This window comes from Centroberyx affinis, unplaced genomic scaffold (assembly GCF_046629955.1).
Source record: "Centroberyx affinis isolate AG114_WGS23_722 - 3 ecotype Tasmania unplaced genomic scaffold, CSIRO-AGI_Caff_v1 ptg000288l_1, whole genome shotgun sequence".
Lineage (NCBI taxonomy): Eukaryota > Metazoa > Chordata > Actinopteri > Beryciformes > Berycidae > Centroberyx > Centroberyx affinis.
In genome coordinates, this window is record NW_027278967.1 from 39,543 (window position 1) to 60,847 (window position 21,305).

Here is a 21,305-nt window from a genome sequence, read left to right on the forward strand (position 1 = left end):
TTTACTCGTTGAAAATGTATTTCATTTTCTACTTTCTACTCTAATATGTTTCATTTAATACTTTAAAATATTTTTTATTGTAAAAAGGCAGCAGTGTGGTATGGTGAGCAGAGAAACTGTCCATCCAGAGGATCCAGGTTCAGGTTCAAACTTTCTCCCTGCTGAAGTGTCTGAGCAAGATGCTGATCCTACCAGCACCAGACCCTGACCTCTGACCTCTGACCTGCCTGTGGAGGGGGTGAGAGGACAGAAAATAAGAATTTCCCTGCAGGAATCAAAAGTATTACATTACTCTTATCCTATTAGAGGCTACTGATCACCAGTATAAAACTGTATTAGTAGCTCAATTCACTGAATATCTCAAATGTAGTTATGTCAAAATCCTTAGAAGTTGAAGTCATAGAGTATATAGAACAAAATTCTGTCTGTCCATGCGCCAATATATTTACACTACCAGTCAAAAGTTAAGACACACCACATTTTTCTTTATTTTCACTATTTTCCACATTTTAGAATAATCATTTGCTGCATGTCCTCCCCCCCCTCTCTCTCTCTCTCTCTCATACCTTCCTGTCTCGCTCTCACACTGTCTCTATCAATAAAGCATAAAATGCCTAAATATAAAAAAAAAAGACATCAAAACTATGAAATAACACAAATGCAATTATGCAGCGACCAAAAAAGTGTTAAACAAATCAAAACTATCTTATATTTTAGATTCTTTGCCTTGATAGAAAGGCAAAGGCTTTGGAAAGAAATTCATACATAGGATCAACTTCACTGTTTATATTTGTCTAAGAAACTAATTTCAAGCATTTAAGCAGAAGCCTTTAGATCAAAATGGCTTTAAGAGAATGAAAAACACAGAACATTCAGTCAGGTGGTCCAGCCTGTTGACTGGTGCTGTATTTTCTTAAAGATGTCTTGAAATAAACTTGCAGACTATGAAAAAGCCCGCTGTTCACAACAGCCACACAAACCTGTCTGTTCTCCAGTGTTTCTCCGTGCACATGATTTATTTTTCCATGCTTTATGTTTTTTCTAAGTGTCATGTTCACCCTGAGAAATTTCTCCTGCACAACCAGAAATGCTGCTCTGTAGATTTTATTTTCATCTACTTCATTGTTCTGCAGGAGGGAGGGAGGAGGGATTTCATTTCAAAGCAGTTTTTTGTTTCCAAACCAGTTTGCTTCCATGCTTGCATCAGCATGCCCAGACCCGCCTCAACCTGTCTGTTGACTTTTGCCTGAGCTGTAATAATCAGATTCAGCCCTTATCACATGTTCGTGTTTACATATGAGATGCATGGGAGGAGTGAACTTTAGCAGAAGAGGGAACATATTCATAGGGAACATAACATTCCTTTGTGTGACTTTGCAGCAAACCGCTGAGCGACCAGGAGGAGAAAAAACACGAAGCAGTAAGTAAACAGGGCAGAGCAGCAGGAACGACTTTCTGTGTTTTAAATGTAAAAAGATCATAACTAGGGTTTAGATTCCATACCAGCAGAAATGCTACACATATATGTTGTTGTTATTCTTATTAAATCCACGTCTGTAAAGTAGAATCCTGTTGTTGGGTCAGGAGAGAAACAATAAAGTCATTTTGCTCCGTTTGCTGCAGTTTCTTCCCTTTAGCAAGCAGAAAGAAGACTGAAAGAGCTTCGTTTAGCCTTTTTCTGCCTGTTTTCAGCCTGTTTGCAAGCTGTTTTCAGCCTGTTTGCAAGCTGTGTGTTCAGCAAGTTCATGAAGGTTCAGTTTGGCTCGGACTTCCTGCGCTCAGTCTCTGTTTTTCATGTTGTCAGCAGCAGTGACCTGAGAAGGCAAAACAGTCTGCAGACGGAGGTGACATTAGGCTACTTCTCTGTGTCACAATCTGATCTAATGTAACTTCTGGTAAACAGGATAAGGTGGGCGGGGCTTGTGTCTGTATGCGGAAGTTGATATGAAAGGGTGTGCATGTTTTTGTGGTTGAGTTCTGGTTCAGTGGTTCAGAGTGTGGCTTTGTGCCAGCAGGTTAATATTTACGAAACTCTGCAGCGGGCAAACAGGCGGGAAGCTGTCAGTCTGCTGCAGGCAGTAACTGCACACACTGAAACTAGACTCAGACTAAAGCAAACATTTAGTGTTATTATTATTATTATCATTATTATTATTATTATTTACAACATTTTGTCTATTGAATGCATTCTTTCTGCTGAAGATTCTATTGCAACTTTTTAATGGTCAGGTATGTGCAGATATACTCAACTTTTTGATACTATTATTATTATTAGTATTAGTAGTATTAGTAGTAGTAGTAGTAGTAGTAGTAGTATTACCGTTTATTTAAATATGAGTATTAAAACTATGGACTTTGAACATTCAGCTAGAGATTTCAACTTTATTTTTTTTTTCCTCCAAGACTAAAACAGATGTCAGAATGGAGATGTGCAGATATATTCAACTTTTGGATACTATTGTTATTGTTGTTGTTATTATTAGTATTATTATTGTCAGTGTTTTTGCCATGCGCAGTGCTTAGGTGAATTACGGTATACACTGTACCTTTAAGCCCTGCAGTGCAACTGAAATGTGGAACATGAGTCACAAGGTTCAAGTTTCAGTTTGTCACGTGATTGGAAAGAAACCGCTGAGTTTCTTGTTGCCATGTTGCTTGAATATCAGGAAAATGGGCTTGTTTTTTGTCGGTTTTTTTTTCAGAAAGTCTCTTGAAAACATCGACATGATTTAGTCCTTGTTGTCATAAAGCTTTCCTTCTTAAAGCTTGTCTGCGTCCGGCCGCCGTACCGCGCAGAAACGACGACTGTGAGATGAGTTGTCAGTGATGAGCTGTCAATCATTCCCACGTGCCGCCCCAGCTGCGCTATCTGACCAATCAACGGTCTGTCTCTCCCCCCTCCCGCTCGAGCACAGCTGCCTGCCTCGCCCTGTAACCGCTCTCTCGCGCTCCCTCGCGCTCCCTCCCGCTCCCTGTCTCTGTCGTTTTGTTTTTTGTTTTTTTTTGTTTTTCATATTCAAATCTGCTTTATTGGCATATTGCCAAAGCAACATCAAAGGAAAAAGTGAAATACTGTAACAAGCCATTTACAAATAAAGGATAATAGGTAAATAGTTAATTCAATTCAATTTCAAAAGCAATTCAATAGACTGACTCAATACAACTGAAGTCAATGTAAAACAGTTTTAACACACAGCTGTCATGTTTTCTACTGTAGAGGACCAGTTGTGATGGGCAGGTGCAGTCAATCTTATTTTTTTCATCTATTATTATTATCCCCCCCTCCCTCTTTTTATTAAGTTTTTCTGCAATTACATTATAAATAATAATGATTCAGCATTGGATTTGCATATGTATACAATACTGTGCAAAAGTTTTAAGCACATGTAAAAAAAAATCTGTAAAACGAAGATGCTTTAAAAAATAATGAAATTAAAAGTTTCTAAATATAAAATAAAATAAAAAATACTATAAAGAGCAGCTCTACTGACACACTGATGCAGAAAACAAACATCTAAGACACAATTTATATAAAAAAAATCTATGGTGCCTAAAACTTGCACAGTACTGTTCATTATAATATGAATAAATTAAAAATAATAATGATATTGTGTGGGCCCATAAAAATGTAGTATGCAACTCAAAAATGTCCAATATAGGGCACACATACATTATAATGATTAACGATAATAAAAGAAAAATGCATAACAGAACACTGTTGGTCTTCAGAGCAGGATAGAAAAATATAAATACAGATATCTACTTTTTATTTTTAAAAAATCTATTTTTTTTTTAGCAGCATGTGATGAGTGAAGAGCACATGAGTGAAGGGTGAAAATGACTTAAAAAAAAAAAAGGCAGAAATAACCTTCCTGAATAAATCAAAGGAATAAAAATGTCCACTGTCTATACATGTCCTTCACTGTATTATTCTGTAAGTGATTCATGATCCATCACACAGAATAAGACAACGTGGCAGCTTGATTTGGGCTTCAATTTGTGACGGTTTGATTTGCTTGTTTCTCTCCGAGATCTGGCAACCCTGCTTCCTGCTGCGAGTCCACCAGGTCAAAGGCAGAAAGACAGAAAGAACAGGACTGAAATAATAAGAGTAAATGTAATAGTTAACACATTTTCTATAATGTCCTCGAGTGTATTTCCCCATGTGATATGAATCATACGGTTTGAGGGAAGTACAGTCATTCCATGGGTGTGACTGTACATACCAGGAAAGAGAAAGAAACTAATTTAGTCCAACAGCAACAAGATGCCAAGAGAAACACCAAAGGTAAAGATTTTATACCAATTTATACAAGTACAGCGTGTTTTTATCTGTTGGACCTGGTACCAGCTGTTATAACCGTGTTAACTGTGGTTTGAGACGGCTGTATCGCGTTAGTATCAGTCCTAAAACGAACCAGGAGGGTGTAGTTAGGAGGAGAAACGCCATTTTACTTCACAGTCACCAACAAAAGAAACTATCGCCGATCTACTTGTTTTCTTGTACCTTCATGCACATTGTGTGGAGGTTACATTGTCCTGTCGTCGGGCGGCAGGTGACGGTGATGAGTCGAGTCCAAAATGACGAAAATTGAACTTAAAGGAGGTCGAGCCGCCTGTTCAGCATCCTGTTAAAGTCAGTCAGTTATTAAGTTAGTTAGGTAGGTAGTCGGTTAGTTAGTCGGTTAATTAGTCAGTTAGTCGGTTTGTTAGTTAGTTAGTCGGTTAGTTAGTTAGTCAGTTAGTAGTTAGTCGGTTAGTTAGTCAGTTAGTTAGTCGGTCAGTCAGTTAGTTAGTCAGTCAGTCAATTAGTTAGTTTGTCAGTTAGTTAGTCAGTCAGTTAGTTAGTTTGTTAGTCAGTCAATTAGCCTAGTTAGTTAGTTTGTCAGTTAGTTAGTCAGTTAGTTAGTTTGTCAGTTAGTCAGTCAGTCAGTTAGTCAGTCAGTCAGTTTGTCAGTTAGTTAGTTTAGGCCCGTCTTCTGCTGGCAGAATGAGACTTGTTCAGGTGCAGTCTGCTGCGCTGTGAGCCGTAAAAAAAAAATCCCCATGCGAAATTCAAGGTTGTTGTGGGGTTTTTTTTGAGCACGTCATGTACAACCAAGTCACATTGGGATTTTTTTTTTTTTTTTTTGAGTAATGTCATGTCATGTACAACAAACAGTCACATTGGGATTTTTTATTTAATTTTTTTTAATTTATATTTTATATATTATATATATTGTTTATATTATATTTTATATTTTTTTATAGCACTTGTCATGTAGACCCAGCAAAGTCACATTCTGCATCAGAGGCATATTGAGCAGCAGATAGATAAAAACATGAAACAATGTAAAATAAATATGTAAATACAGAAGCAAGCCAGCTGAAGATGACAGAGGGTCTTAAACTAACAGAAACTGACTTGGTAAAGACAAAAGTTTTAGGGCTTTTTAAAAATGAATTGAAGTAAATACAACTGAATAACAGACCTTTTCTGTTCTTTTTTTTTAGTTTTAGTTTTTGCTATTTATGGTGTTTATTAGCAAGATTTTATAGATTTTTCTTTGTTAGTTTTCATAATGGATAGAGAGTTCAAAAATAATACAAAATAACTGAATACTGTGTTTGGACTCATGTGTAATGTCATTTACCAGACAGACATACAATTTGAAGAGTATTGTCTACTGAAGCCAGACCAGTATTACAATCAAGAAACAAGACTGTCCTTTCTTTGATGTTAAGAAGTTTGTTAAAAGTGTCAAAAACAAGCAAAGCAGTATCTGACCAAAGATAGAAACAAAGAAAACATTTGGGAAATCAATGAAAATATGTTTCTTCTTCGATTTTACGTAAATGAAAAATATGGTGAGAAAACTTTGGACCAATACTTTCAGCCGATTCCAACTTTAAAATGTTCAGAAATTGAGTGGATGTATTCAGCTTTTTTATGTTATTATTATTATTGTTATTATCATTATTATATTTGTATTTATTTATGTATTTTTTTTCTTAAAGGCTAAGGCTTTCCAACTTTAAACTGGTTCAGTACTTTAGGAGATGTGCAGATGTATTCAACTTCTTGATCCTCTATACTTTTTGAAGATATTAATGTATATATATATGTAATTATCTTATTTTACCTTTTGTTGATGGGACAAAAAGTACAATTGAACCTTTATTTCCTGAGTCTGCAGAATCCAGATTTACACACTTGAATTAGCTGTGTCGCCATCTGCTGGACAAATGATGTTACATCATGTTGTTCAGCCCAAAAGGACGAGTGAACTAAATGAAAAAGTGTATATTGTCAGTTTCTAAGTTATTTTATTCACTTATCTGCACAAGTATACAATGCATAAGAACTTAAAGAGAGTCATGTTGGATGGCAAAAATAATTCAAGATCAGTCCGATTCTGGATTATAAAAAAGAAGATTAGAGGGTAATTCTGATCCAGATTAAACATTTTGTAAAAGAAGAACTCACTGCTTCCCTCTTGAAGAATGATACAATATCTGTGTATCTATCACTCACACATTCTGCCATATTTACAGTACTGATCTTTCCTCCCGCCAGAGACTGTTGGTGTGAGCATTAAAAATGAGTGTGTATAATGAGAGAGAGGAGCCGCCTCCTCCCAGCGGTCTCTCTGTGACAAGTCTCGACTCGATGTGGGAACTAATGACTTTCATGGAGGATCCCGAACTATCACGGTAACGACAAATTCCTGTGTGTTTATTGCACTTCATCAATTCTGGGGATGTTGGATAGAAATGATACTTGTATATTTCATTTAGTGCTGTTGTCGGGTAAAAACATCTCCAACGTGTCTATTTCTCAGGACCCAGGAAAAACAGCCTTATTTTTCAGCTTTTCTAATTGGTTTTAAAAAGGTTTCATAAACCCAAGGGTTATATAATTTTCTCAAACCATAGAGGAGCAAGTAATTCTTCAATTGAGGTTAGAACATGAAAATCCCCCAGATTGTAGTTGCGAGGTTTTCACCCGACAGCAATGATATTTTGGTGGCTGGTACCACCTGTAAATGTTCTAACAAAAGTGAAATTCCCAGCTCCTTATGATTGTGACTGCTAATTTGTGTTTTAACAGAATCTATCACCACAGCAGAGCAGAGTCTCCAGCACCCAGCGGCCTGTCTATGAAGAGTCACGACTCGATGTTGGACCCTCTGAATTTCAGGAAAGAACCAAAACCATCAAGGTAACGTCACCAACATAAATTCCTGTGTGTTTATTGTACTTCGTGATTAATATGAAAACGAAAACTTTATTGTCCACATTGTGGGAATTTGTCTTTGGCTTCACCACAAATAAGACAAGAAAAGACAGTACAGACCCTTTAAACAACATAGACAATAAAAAGCTGTAAAAAAAATAAATAAAAAGAAACAGTTACACAATACGGCGCAGGTGTGGCTTTGGCTATCCCAGCTCAACAAAATTGCATGGACATTTACGTAAATCCCAGGTCCTTGAAACTAAATTTCTAATTTAATGATACAAATTGCGGAGGGAGGGGGTATAAAGTGATGCTGATCAATTTAGAGATGTTGGATATAGTTATTTTTATATATTTCATGTGTTTTGGTGGACTTGTAGTCCCTTCAATTGACTTTGGAACATTAAATTAACCAAAATTGGAGTTACAAGGTTTTCACCCAACAGCAATGATATTTTGGTGGCTGATACTACCTGTAAATGTTCTAACAAATCCTGACAGTTAAAGAAATTAAGTGAAATTCCCAGCTCATTATGATTGTGACTGCTAATTTGTGTTTTAACAGAATCTATCACCACAGCAGAGCAGAGTCTCCAACACCCAGCGGACTGTCTATGAAGAGTCACGACTCGATGTTGGACCCTCTGAATTTCAGCAGTGAACTAAAACCATCAAGGTAACATCAAGATAAATAAATGTTTGTAGTTGTGATAAGGTGGATTTGTTTCCAAATGTAGGTTACTGTGACAGAGTAAACTGTCTTGTCTTTAGCCCTAGTCTCTACTCCAAAACACTCTGAGTTGTAGTTTGAGAAAAATCAGCTCAGTTAACCTGAACAAACTGTTAGCTAGCTAACTAGCCAGCAAACACACTGATGTTAATGTGAACATGCTGTTAACACGTCACAAATCTCCCAGCTGGCGCCATCGTGGAGGTCTGAGTGAAGACCTGGTGTGCAGACCCAGAGACTTATGGATTCCTCCTGTCTTCAAGACCCAGAGACCAGTATCTCCAGCATCCAGCTGGCTGTCTTTGAAGAGTCACGATTCGATGTTGGACCCTCTGAATTTCAGCAATGAACCAAAACCATCAAAGTAATGTCACCAAGATAAATTCCTATGTGTTTTCTGCACTTCATAATTAAAATGATGCTGATCAATACCAAGGATGTTGGATAGAATTCTGTCTATGCATTTCATATGTTTTGTCAGGCTGGTACTACCTGTAAATGTAACAGATCTTGACAGTTAAAGTGAAATTTGCAGCTCTTTATGATTGCGACTGCTAATTTGTGTTTTAACTGCACACTGGTCCTTCCAGAGACTATCAGCAGAGCAGAGCAGAGTCTCCAGCACCCAGCGGCCTGTCTATGAAGAGTCACGACTCGATGTTGGACCCTCTGAATTTCAGGAAAGAACCAAAACCATCAAGGTAACGTCACCAACATAAATTCCTGTGTGTTTATTGTACTTCGTGATTAATATGAAAACGAAAACTTTATTGTCCACATTGTGGGAATTTGTCTTTGGCTTCACCACAAATAAGACAAGACAAGACAGTACAGACCCTTTAAACAACATAGACAATAAAAAGCTGTAAAAAAAAAAAAAAAAAAAGAAACAGTTACACAATACGGCGCAGGTGTGGCTTTGGCTATCCCAGCTCAACAAAATTGCACGTAAATCCCAGGTCCATGAAACTAAATTTCTAATTTAATGATACAAATTGCGGAGGGAGGGGGTATAAAGTGATGCTGATCAATTTAGAGATGTTGGATATAGTTATTTTTATATATTTCATGTGTTTTGGTGGAATTGTAGTCCCTTCAATTGACTTTAGAACATTAAATTAACCAAAATTGGAGTTACAAGGTTTTCACCCAACAGCAATGATATTTTGGTGGCTGGTATTATCTGTAATTGTTCTAACAAATCCTGACAGTTAAAGAAATTAAGTGAAATTCCCAGCTCATTATGATTGTGACTGCTAATTTGTGTTTTAACAGAATCTATCACCACAGCAGAGCAGAGTCTCCAACACCCAGCGGACTGTCTATGAAGAGTCACGACTCGATGTTGGACCCTCTGAATTTCAGAAAAGAACCAAAACCATCAAGGCCCTCCATGACAAATCGTTTGAGAAAACTCAAACTCCTGCTCCACGAGAAAAGGCTAGAAACATTTTGTGTTTCCGTTGTCGCTGAACCCAATTTGTAAACTGTGCTGTAAACGTGACCCATTAACGCAATAATCCACAGTTGGGATGCATCTTTTACCAGTCAGATAACTGAAATTACCTGTTTATTACCTGTATATTTGAACAATGATGTCTTACATTGGAATCTGGTGCTGTGTAACCACACTGCTGTGAAAGCCTTTGCGGTAAACAAACTGTCTTTCTCACCACAGGAGTGTTAGTGGTGTTGTGACTGAGGATCTGTCCTATCACCTGCCGTGTGGCGAGGATCATTGGAATCCAGGTTCTACTGCCCATGGTCAAGGTTTTGACCGTCTGTACACCCCCTGGCCTGATCCGGATGTCTGGGACTTTGACTTTGACTTTGAGAGTCTAATCCACATTGAACGAAGTAAGACTAACATTTGGTACTCCAAACACCATATTTGGGTATTTGCTATCAATAATGGATGTTTAACATTGATAAATATTTTGTCTTCCCTTTCAGTGGATTACAGTCTAAAAGAAGATTTAAAGAAACATAGGATCACTCTGAGACAGAATCTTGAACAGATGTTGGAAGGTGCCGCTGAAACAGTAAGTGGAGCGCACCTCAACAGCATCTACACCGAGCTGTACATCACCGAGGGAGAGAGTGAAGGGGTTAATACCCAACACGAGGTGTGGCAACTTGAGACAGCATCCAAGATGGACACCTTCCATGACACGCCAATCAATTGCAACGATATCTTTATCCCCTTACCTGGTGATCAGAGACAAATGAGAGTAGTACTGACGATGGGTATTGCTGGTATTGGAAAAACGTTCTCTGTGCAGAAGTTCACTCTGGACTGGACAGAGGGCTTGGCAAACCAACACGTGAATCTCATGATCCTGCTTTCGTTCCGGGAGCTGAACATGATCAAAGACGAGCAGTTCAGTTTACTGGACCTTATAAAGCTTTTCCATCCAATGTTAGAGAGGGTCACAGCAGAGAAGCTTGCTGCCTGTAAAGTTGTTTTTATCTTGGATGGGCTGGATGAGAGCAGATTTTTGTTGGATTTCCTGCACAGTGAGGTCATATCTGATGTCACTCAAAAATCATCGGTGGGTGTTCTGCTGACGAACCTCATCAAGGGGAATCTGCTGCCCTCGGCTCTCCTCTGGATAACCTCCAGACCTGCAGCAGCCAATCAGATCCCTCCTGAGTATATTGACAGGGTAACAGAGGTGCGAGGGTTCACTGACCCACAGAAGGAGGAGTACATCAGGAAGCGATTCAGAGATGAGATGTTGGCCAGAAGAATCATCTCCCACATCAAGACAACGAGGAGCCTCCACATCATGTGCCACATCCCAGTCTTCTGCTGGATGACTGCCACCGTTCTGGAGCACATGTTGAGTACAAATGAGACAGGAGAGATGCCCAAGACCCTGACTGAGATGTACGCTCACTTCCTGATGGTTCAGACTAAAAGGAAGAAGAAGAAGTATCACAAGAGATATAAAGAGAGTCAACAGGAGCTGCTGGAGACTGAGAGGGAAGTTCTCCTGAAGCTAGGCAGGCTGGCATTTGAACATCTGGAGAAAGGAAACCTCATGTTTTATGAAGAAGACCTGGAGCAGTGTGGTCTTGATGTGAGGGAAGCTGTGCTGTACTCGGGAGTCTGCACCAAGATCTTTAAACAAGAGTGCGTGCTCTTCCAGAAAACGGTCTACTGCTTTGTTCATCTGAGCGTTCAGGAGTTCCTCGCCGCCGTCTACGCGTACCACTGTTACACAAGTGGGAACATGGGAGTCTTAGGGCAATTCCATGTGGATGAATTTGGAGAGGAGTTCCATGACAACACATCCCTCGATGATTTTCTGGACAGAGTCATGAACCAAGCCGTACAAAGTAAGAACGGCCACCTGGACCTCTTTGTCCGATTCCTTCATGGCCTCGCACTGTCGTCCAATCAGAGTCTCTTAGGAGGGCTGCTGGGTCGGACCGAGAGCAGTTCAGAGAGCATCCAGAGAGCCATCTGCAACCTGAAGGAGTTGTACACAGGTATCATCTCACCTGACAGATGCATCAATATCTTCCACTGTCTGATGGAGATGAACGAGCACTCGGTGCATCAGGAGATCCTGGAGTACCTGAGGTCGGAGGACAGGTCAGAGAAGGAACTGTCTGACATCCACTGCTCCGCTCTGGCCTACATGCTGCAGGTTTCAGAGGAGGTTCTGGACGTGTTGGACCTGAAAACGTACAACACATCCCGGGCTGGTCGCTTCAGACTGATGCCAGCTGTGAGGAACTGCAGAACGGCTCGGTTAGTAGTGACATCAATGTTAACGTCAATGCTAAGAGTAAGACAAACCCAAAGAGCTGCATGAGCTAAGAAGGGAACTTTATCATATCAACAGACGTCACTTTTATCTAGTTTATGTAATCCAGTATTGCATAATTATTTTATGTTACAAGATTTTTATTTTACCTATTTAGGATTTACAACGTTGGAAATTTAAAACATAAATGTGCTTTTTCTGCCACATCCACTAAAATTTGGAGTAAACCAATAACCATATAACAATTACAAAATCACTTCTTAAAGCTACAATTTGGGCTCATGTGGACCCTCGCAAGAGGAATTACAAAAACCCTGCTGGCTAGCTAGCATGCTGACCGCTAACTAGCATGCTTATGACATCTAAACTATAGTTACTAGTATAGCAAGACTGTAGCTAGCTATTATGATGCTAGTTAGCATCAACATGCTAGCTAGCCAGCAAGGTTAGCTTTTGCTTAAAACAAACTGTTCTGGGCGTATATTTTTGTACTTGCTCTGGCACAGCCGCAAGACTGAGCAACAAATTACAGATTGTAGTTTTTACAACCTTTACATTGCGTTGCTTTTATATACTTAGTTTCTCTTATTTTCTCTTCATAATGCCCTTTGTTTTGATTAATGAGTAATGCTTATATTATGGTTGGGTTTTTATTTTGTATATTTTAAATGAGTTCTACAACAACAACAGCTATTACAGCTAAGGTTTTTCTAGGTAAACAGGGTTTTCTGTGCTTGTGGCTGGCTTTGTTTTGATAATTAGTCCTATTAATGACATTTAATGTGTGATCTCAGGCTTGCTGACTGTGGGCTCTCTGAAACAAACTGTGAAGTCGTAGCCTCGGCTCTGAGCTGCAGCCCGTCCCATCTGAGACAGCTGGACCTGAGCAACAACGAGCTGCAGGACTCAGGAGTGAAGCTGCTGTCTGCCGGACTGAGGAGTCCAAACTGCAGACTGGAGACTCTGAGGTGAAGATCCTTTTCTCTCACACTGAATGAAACATGCATCTAACCATGCAACAACACCGGTGGACATCAGTACTGTTGAATATACTGTGCTTTACTAAATCTCGTCAGCAATCGTTTTGTAAGAGGAGGCTTCAGGTTTGTCAAATGGTGGACAGTTGTAGATCAAAACTGTTTATCTGGTCTACCTTGCACCTACACTTTCTGTTTTTACCCCAACCTGTCTGATCTATCCTGTACACTCTGTTCACAGACTTGCCGGCTGTGGACTAACAGCGTCATGCAGCAGCAGTCTGTCCTCGGCTCTGAGCTGCACCCCGTCCCATCTGAGAGAGCTGGATCTGAGCAACAATGACCTGCAGGATTCAGGAGTGAAGCTGCTGTTTACCGGACTGAGGAGTCCAAACGGTAGACTGGAGACTCTGAGGTCAGCAGTATTTTGCTTGTTGATCGTGTGTTGAGACTGTGGTAACACTTTTGTCTGCATGTGGCGGATTCATGCTCTAGAAAGAGGCGGTCTGTCTGAGGGAAAAGAGCGTTCGCCATTTCTTTTTGGCCAGTTCAGTATGTTTTTTATTATTTGCTGCGCACATTTTTTTTCCTAATTGTTTTCCATTCTCCACTGAACCCAATTCCTATTTTTTGGCTGGACCACAACAGCGGGGCCAGCCCTATAAACGCGAATGTCTGTCACTCACTGACTGACTGACTGACTGAGTTACACCATTGGTCGGCCGTGGCACGTGGCACATCATAAGCTCAGAACCTCCTTGGCTCACAGAGCCAGAAATGTAAGTTTCGTTTTGTCACCATCTTGTTCCTCCGCTGAGATCGGGAGCCCATTTCTCCCACACAGTAAGCAGGCTGACCAATATCATGCATGTAAGTTGAAGCTACGGCGCGTTGACCGACGCTTCCCGGAGTTTCCCGGGGGCACGGTGCCGGCCAGTGCCGATAGCTGGGCACCGATTTGTTCCCGGTCATCCGGCCGAGGTTTCGGCGGGGGTCCCGACGCCGATGCGTCACCGGGTGTCCGGCAAACAGTGTTTTCGGCACCGATGGGTACCAGAATGACCGGGGCTTGGATCGGGAGGATCAATGTGGGCCGTGGGTGCGGTGGAGAAAGGAGACGGGACGCGCTGGAACGGAGATCAGTATGGATGTATGGACTATTAGTCTGTATATTAACCGTCTACAGTGGAGTTAGTTACACCATTGGTCAGCCGTGGCATGTGGCACACCCATACACGGTCCAGCTATATACTAGGTTTTGACCTAGTCTTGTTTATGATTTGCTGCACACATTTTTTTTCCTAATTGTTTGCCATTCTCCACTGAACCCAATTCCCGTTTTTGGTTGATTGGCCATGAAATTTGAAAGGGTGGATTCCCAAATCCAATTAATTTTGATGGCTAGTTCTGAATGCAGCCTGGGATGACATGACATGACATGACAGTGGTTATAATCAGTGCCCTGAACACCTCTCGTCCAATCACAGTGCGTGGTCTGAAACAAATGTATAGTAATTTAATAAGGTTTGGTGTTTTGTTCTTTATTTAGACTGAGTTACTGCAGGTTGTCGGAGACATGCTGTGAAGTCTTAGCCTCGGCCCTGAGCTGCAGCCCGTCCCATCTGAGAGAGCTGGACCTGAGCAACAACGCGCTGCAGGACTCAGGAGTGAAGCTGCTGTCTTCAGGACTTGGGAGTCCAAACTGCAGACTGGAGACTCTGAGGTGAGAATCTTCTGTCGCATATCTGGACATCTGGTTGAAAATAAACAGCAGTTTGTCAAAGTAATAATCAGTGACATTTTCATACAAATAAATGTTTGTTCTGCTCCTTTCTCAGATATATGGTAAAAAAACAAAAAAAAACAGCCCCAGTATAAAGTTAGATTTGAGACGGCCCACCCTGTTCCTCTTCTTACAAACCCAGCCTGACCCCAAACCTCCCTCCTCTCCCCACTGTCTTGCATTTTTCAAAATCACACAGTGGGCGGAGGGAAGCTCAAACTGGGTGCAGCATTACTGTATAAATAAAGTGTATCATGTGTTCTTGTCATGTGTTTCCCTGCAGGTTGTCAGGCTGTCTGCTCACAGAGGAAGGCTGTGCTTCTCTGGCCTCGGCTCTGAGCTCCAACCCCTCCCATCTGAGAGAGCTGGACCTGAGCTACAATCATCCAGGAGCCTCAGGAGTGAAGCTGCTCTCTGCTGGACTGGAGGATCCACACTGGAGACTGGACTCTCTCAGGTCAGTTAGAGGCTCGAATCAGAACATGTTGACGAAGTCCACTGGTTCATCCCAGGTACTCCGAGCTCAACACGACTCTCAAACACCTAAGATCTCTGTACCGCATCCGTTAAACCACCTTGTTTCCTGTAGTTACTTGTCTAGTTGTGTCTAGTCTTGTCTAGTCTCTCTAGTCCATCTCCGTCAGATTAAAACCTAGTGGCGAACACAGAGACGACGGTCCGACCAAAACAAGGAGGTTTTCCAGCTCAGTTTCTTATTGAATTTATACTGTAGGGTCTGTTTCTTCTTATTTCTATCAAGTAGCTCCGTTATGAGCAAAGCTTCCTGTTCTTCTGCCTCGTGCGCCATGTTGGATCAGTGTGGAGGATTTGGAGGAGAAAGTGATTTGGGGAGAGTAAATTATAAAGCCAAAAATTATTTCTCCTTCAAGGCCATGATGATTAGTGTGGTGTTTTGTAGTTTCCGCTTCTTCGTCATAAGTTTTCAATGGCTGTTCACCGTCCCGAAAACTTTCAAAATTTTGTCTGGGACAGCTAAATCGGGCCTGAAGTCGTGTAGTGTTCACCAGATTTTAGTGGCAGACATTGTGTTTGAGTCGACCTGTTGATGATTTGTTGTTTGTTGTGTTCATCCCTACAGCGTGGATCATGGAGGAGAACACTGGATTAAACCTGACATCCTTAGAAGATGTGAGTATTGAGCATGTTCTAGTACTAACACACTCTTTTTCGCTAAAACAGATACAGACATACTTAACTCACACACACTAGCCTGCTGCATCTACAGTATGTGCTTCACTCTGGTAGATTGTAGGGATGTTACAATAAATTCAGCTAACTGTTCAGTTCAATACACAATACTGGATTCAATATGGATTCAATTGTTCAATATTATCACAATATTTTGAGCAAATAAAAACAAAAGTGCAAACCATTAACTCGACTCACATGACTTGGACTCAAGTCACAGTTTTAATAGCTTGAGACTTGACTTGATGTATGAAGAGAAGCCTTGAGACTTGACTTGACTTGGGTTCTGGTGACTCGAGACTTGACTCTGACTTGTACTTTGATGACTTGAAAAGGTTTCTAAAGTCTTGACTTGAGATCTTGTGTTTGTGTAAATGACTTAGATTGAAAGTGATGCGATTTGTTCCAGCAGACGACTGAATTTAAATTCTGTTTTCTGAATTTGTATGGAATGATTGAATTTATTGAAGTTGAAACTGATTATAGAAATCAAACTCATGATGCTCTTACCACGTTTTTATCCTATTAAAACCATATTGCATTGAAAAGTCCTAGATATTTAGTTTTCTTTAAGATATTAAATTGATACTGGACTCTTGATTTGTTCTGACTTGACTTGCTGTTCTACATTTAGACTTGAGACTTGACATTAATGACATGGACTTGACTTGGACTTGACTTGGTAATCTACATTTAGACTTGGGACTTGACTTGAGACTTGTGCCTCAAGACTTGAGACTGACTTGGGACTTGAGCGAAGTTGACTTGCTCACACCTCTCCCTAGTAGATTCCCATAGCAGCTGTGAACTGCTGCAGAGTGTCAGTGAACGGTGATTCCTCATGTTACGTGTCTCTCTCAGATGGCTGTGACCTCACTCTGGACCCCAACACGGCGCACAAAGAGCTGCATCTGTCTAAGGACAACAGGAGGGTGATGTGGCTGTGGGACGAGCAGCCGTACCCCGCCCACCCGGACCGGTTCGACCGCAGCGTCCAGGTCCTGTGCAGAGAGGGCCTGACCGGGCGCCGCTACTGGGAGGTGGAGTGGAGCGGACTGGTTCGCGTGGCGGTAGCGTATCGAGGAACCGGCAGGAAGGAAAAAGGCGGCGACTCCAGGCTCGGATTCAACGACAAGTCCTGGACTCTGGAGTGCCACGGAGACAGATACATCGCCTGGCACGGAGGGAAGGACGCCGCCGTCCCTGTCCCGTCCTCCGGGTCCAACAGAGTGGGAGTGTATCTGGACTGGCCCGCCGGCACTCTGTCCTTCTACAGAGTCTCCTCCGACACACGCAGCCTCCTCTACACCTTCTGCAGCGCGTTCACCGAGCCTCTCTACCCCGGGTTCGGGTTCGGGGTTTATTGGGGCTCCTCGGCGTCCCTTCGTCCAGCCGCCTTTGGTGTCCCAGAGTCTCCAGGACGACCCCCACCGCGAACGGCCCGCCCGAGGACGCTAAGGGGTGTTAAAAGACGCTTAAGCAAAGCGCGTATTGTAGTGGCTCCCCAGCTCCCTCCAGACCTTCTGGTTAACCGCTAGGCTCAGTAACCCTGTCACTCATTAGCTGCTAGTGAGGAGCATCTCTGTAGGAGCCGGGGTCTGTATGCTCATTCGTTTACGCCTGCATGTGTAAAGTTTATTGTAATCCATAGTGCGTATGTGAATTGTGTTATGCTCTGGTTAGACGGCGCAGAGCCCCAAGAGCCGTGCATGAGGGGGATCCAGCGTGCGCCCGTACACCAGGCGGGACGGTAGATGGGTCAGGGTCCTCGCTGAAACCTGCCGACTAATCTCACCCAGCCTCTCCTCCGTCTCAAGCTCGCAGAGGTCTGGAGAACTTCTCGTTACAAAACGTTGGATAGCGAGAACTTGTGGAGCCAGAGGAGCCATTCGATTGGCTCCCAGTTTGAAGACACACGACCCGGAAAGAAACAAGTTTCCTTTGTTAGTTTAGCTACGCTAACGATAGAAATGGCTGAAAACTCCGACTTAAGACTTGCTTCTGTTTTGTCAGAAGTTTGCTCTTGACATCAAACTGAGTCAGTGAAGCCTTGGAAGGTTGAAGACTGCTGAACTTAGAGAAGTATCAGCTGTTTACCAACAGTAAAAGGTAAAAGGCAAAGGTAAAAGGTGATGCATTATGGGAGAGAGAGAGAGAGAGAGAGAAATCTTTAGTTGTAGTAGTGAGTGAAATTGCGTTCACCTTATATATTCCACCAGTGAACACGAGGTGCTGTGGAAGCTCAGTGTTGTTGGAACGCGGATCGCTGAAAGAGGATCGCTGAACAAAATATTGTATTCATGCGTTGACTTTGCCGCTACAGTTAGAAAATCAGCAGCTACTTCCTGGTGTGTGGATGTCTGCAGGTAATCTCACGCTCACTAACATGACAGGACAGACTACAGGAGCAGTGATAGCCACCATGACTGAACAGAGAGAGAGAAGAGAAACTCAAACTGCAGCAACAGAAAACCACAGCAGGATAACAGGGAAGTGGAGGCTTTTGTTTTGGCACTAAGCAAACCTTCATGAAGCAAAGCAGCAGTCCAAGAAAAGAGGAATTTGACAGCAGAGCAGGAGGAAGCAGCAGGTTTCACAGCAGTTTCAGTGGATGAAGCGAAATGAAGCAGGTGAAAGGTGAAAGTGTAGAGGAAGAGACTGAGATGGAGAGTAATGTGAAGGTGCAGGGGGAGGAGTTGAAGATGTGGATTTTTTTTTTGATACTTTAAAGGTAATTGGCTAAAAATACTGACGGTGATTGGTTGAATTTGGTCATTCCTAATCATATTTTTCTTGCAGTCGGTGGTCTTGAAATGCATCCATCTGCCAATAAGTTGTCAATCAGTCTCTTAAATTTCCACCAGCGAGCCCCACATAGCGTTTCTTCTCTGCAAATCTTCAAATCGATGAAACATACATATCTACAAGGGAATGAATCCTTTAGAGATAAAATAATTTGGAACTTTCTTCATCCTCATGGGGAAATTGGGTCATTACAGCAGACAAAATAATAGGATTCTGCAGAGGAAAAAGTCAAATAAAATCCAAAGAAAGCAGTAAAAACAGTAAAATGTAATAAACGTAAAGCAGTAAAATTGAATGAAAACAATTGTGGGGTTATATAAATGTATGCTGGTGTCAATTTAAAGACATGTTAAGTAAACTATTGGTTGGAAATATAGGGAGGAGTATGGATTACTAATGTACAGATTATGTCACAGTTTCTTACAGTTGTTACATACAGATGCTACTAGCAGTTTTTATGATTGCTTTCTTAAATATGGAATAATATATGTATTATATACTGTATATAAATGAAAGTATACAGTATATAATAATGTAAAAGATCAGTATGTATACTGTATGAAACTGTGATGTGTATATGTGCATCATGCTGACATTAACAAGTCCAGATGTTTATGTATAGGATGTGTCGAGGCGTGCAGCCTAGCTTTACAGAAACTATACAGCTGCTGACAGCAAATGTACAGAATGAACTGTTTAAACCGTCTGGTGTCACGAAACTTTGTGAAATGAGCACGATGTCTGAAAATACAAACAGCCTCTCTGTACACAGAGTGAGAGAAATGAAGAATCCCAGCAGGAAAAGGATCAGCTGGAGGAGAGAGGACTAGAAACAGGAAGTAGTTTGACATTGAAATAACACGGCGGAAGGTTTTCATTTACTGAACCGTGAGCGAAACCTGAAGCTAACCTGAAGCTAACTGTTTTAGCTGCTAAACTGAAGTGTTAGCTAACCTTTTACATGTGACCAGCAGGTGAAAATGTCTAGAACAGTTCCTGCTGTTGGACCAGATTCCTTTACTGGAGGAGGAAGCTGATCTGAACTGGATTCCTGTCCAAAAACATGGAATCTGACTTTCAGAGTTTGTGCTCATTTCACAACATTGTGCGAGACTGTGTTGGTTTGGATATGTGCATTACTAGCTGTCCACATGTACAGACAAATAGCAGCGTGCAAAAACACATGTGCGTCGTCTGTCTGCTCAGTGTCACTCTGTCAGAACGGGGAACAGGTCGTGCCGGCTCGTGCAGAGAATGTGCAGAAATGTTTTCCAGAGAGGAACATGTGCAGCGAGTGACCGCACATGTGCAACAGAGTCCAGACGGTCGGTACACTTCCTGCTCCAGCTCCCTCCACCACCACTCACATTTTCATGCAGTTGGTGATCTTTCTTGAAATGCAACTATCTGCCAAATAAGTTGTCAGTCTGTCCATCCAAAGTGACGCTTGGATTGTTTTTTTTGTTTTTTTGTTGCGCTAACTTTTCAAATCAATAAAACTTTTCTTGGAAGGTATATGTGCATAATTACTAGGGAGTGAATCTTTATTTTAAAATCATAAATCCACTTCATTCAAGGAGGAGAGATGTAGAAGAACAGGAGGAAAAGTGTTAAAGGGTCTTGAGCTATAATTAAGACATGGATTGTGCAAAATGGCTTTGACTTGGTTGTTTTTTTTATGTTATAAGTTCATTTTAAAAAGGTCATTGTAATTCTACTCAGCAAGCACTTTAAAAATATTGACATTTACATGGACCAAGCATGTTAACAGCTTGATACGGCTTCAGATTGGTTTATTTCTGAAGGTCACATTTAAGCATGTTTGTTTGGATCACCACTGTGATTAAAACTAAAAAATCGTTTTGCACATTATATGATCACGATAATGAGGTGTTTTATATCTTGTAATAAGAATGTATCTCATTATCATTTTATAGAAATACTTTTTTTGGCATCTATTTTACTAAATTTTTATTTTATGGTTTTGTTGTATTGTATCTAACTTGATTGTTGACTTATTAACTTGATGTCATTAAACTGTTGATGACATCCCAGTTTCCCTCAAGGTAAGTGGGAGCTAAATAAGCTAATCTATCTGTCTCTCTATCTACTTGATTAATGAATTTGGACTCTTTACCCATGACACACTGACTTTTTAAAAATGTTTCCACCATTCTTTGTGGTACAGCCTAATTGTACCAGTCTGTATTTTTTCTCTTTGTTATTTTTCATTCATTCATACAATATTATGTACGTCTTTGTTTTATGTAACGTGATGTTATGCTTTGACCCCAGGAATAATAAACAATAAACTGAATTTTCTGTTCCTTGGTCTTCATCAGACACATGGACTGCATGCATTACATTATTACAACTCCTTAAATAATAACACCCTTGTCAATTTAGATTTTTAACACCCATGAAGAGTCTAAACCCAGCCATGTGTTTCCACAGTCAGTGTTCTGCTGCAGGTTTGAACTCACAGACTCACAGTGTTTTAAAAAAAATACATTAAAAAGCTCAGAGGCAAACTGCTGCATCACTTTAAATAACTAAAGCCCCAAGGGAAAGTGTACCAGTGCAGATCGGTTCTCGTTTATCCAGTGGGATGTTATGAAGAAAAATGATACTCTTCAAAAACGATGAAGGTACAAGAGTGTGTGCCTGTCTGGTGCCACCAGCCAGGAAACGACATCTCCCATGGATATTCCTCCAACTTCTGTTTGAGAAATAGCAATTTAAACTATTTTAGCAGAATATACTTATGACGTGCACCTTTATAAATTTATAAATCAAAAGTGTGCAC

General features: G+C 41.0%; 1 protein-coding gene across 1 annotated transcript; it reads left to right on the forward strand.

Annotated features, from left to right (window-relative positions):
• Positions 1-1,261: 1,261 nt before the first annotated feature.
• LOC139640556 (NLR family CARD domain-containing protein 3-like) lies at positions 1,262-20,809 on the forward strand. Its single transcript, XM_071514731.1, has 15 exons — positions 1,262-1,420; positions 6,557-6,693; positions 7,091-7,201; positions 7,785-7,895; positions 8,137-8,313; positions 8,540-8,650; positions 9,225-9,389; positions 9,628-9,806; positions 9,903-11,709; positions 12,520-12,693; positions 12,944-13,117; positions 14,252-14,425; positions 14,769-14,942; positions 15,585-15,634; positions 16,556-20,809. The coding sequence occupies exons 2-15, from the start codon at positions 6,581-6,583 to the stop codon at positions 17,230-17,232; spliced, it is 4,197 nt and encodes a 1,398-aa protein (XP_071370832.1). The 5' UTR covers positions 1,262-1,420; positions 6,557-6,580; the 3' UTR covers positions 17,233-20,809.
• Positions 20,810-21,305: the final 496 nt, after the last annotated feature.

Coding starts and splice junctions, on each gene's coding strand:
- LOC139640556 (XM_071514731.1), top strand. CDS start 6,581: ATGAGTGTGTATAATGAGAGAGAGGAGCCGCCTCCTCCCAGCGGTCTC. Junction 7,202..7,784: donor AAAGAACCAAAACCATCAAG/GTAACGTCACCA, acceptor GTGTTTTAACAG/AATCTATCACCACAGCAGAG. Junction 8,651..9,224: donor AAAGAACCAAAACCATCAAG/GTAACGTCACCA, acceptor GTGTTTTAACAG/AATCTATCACCACAGCAGAG.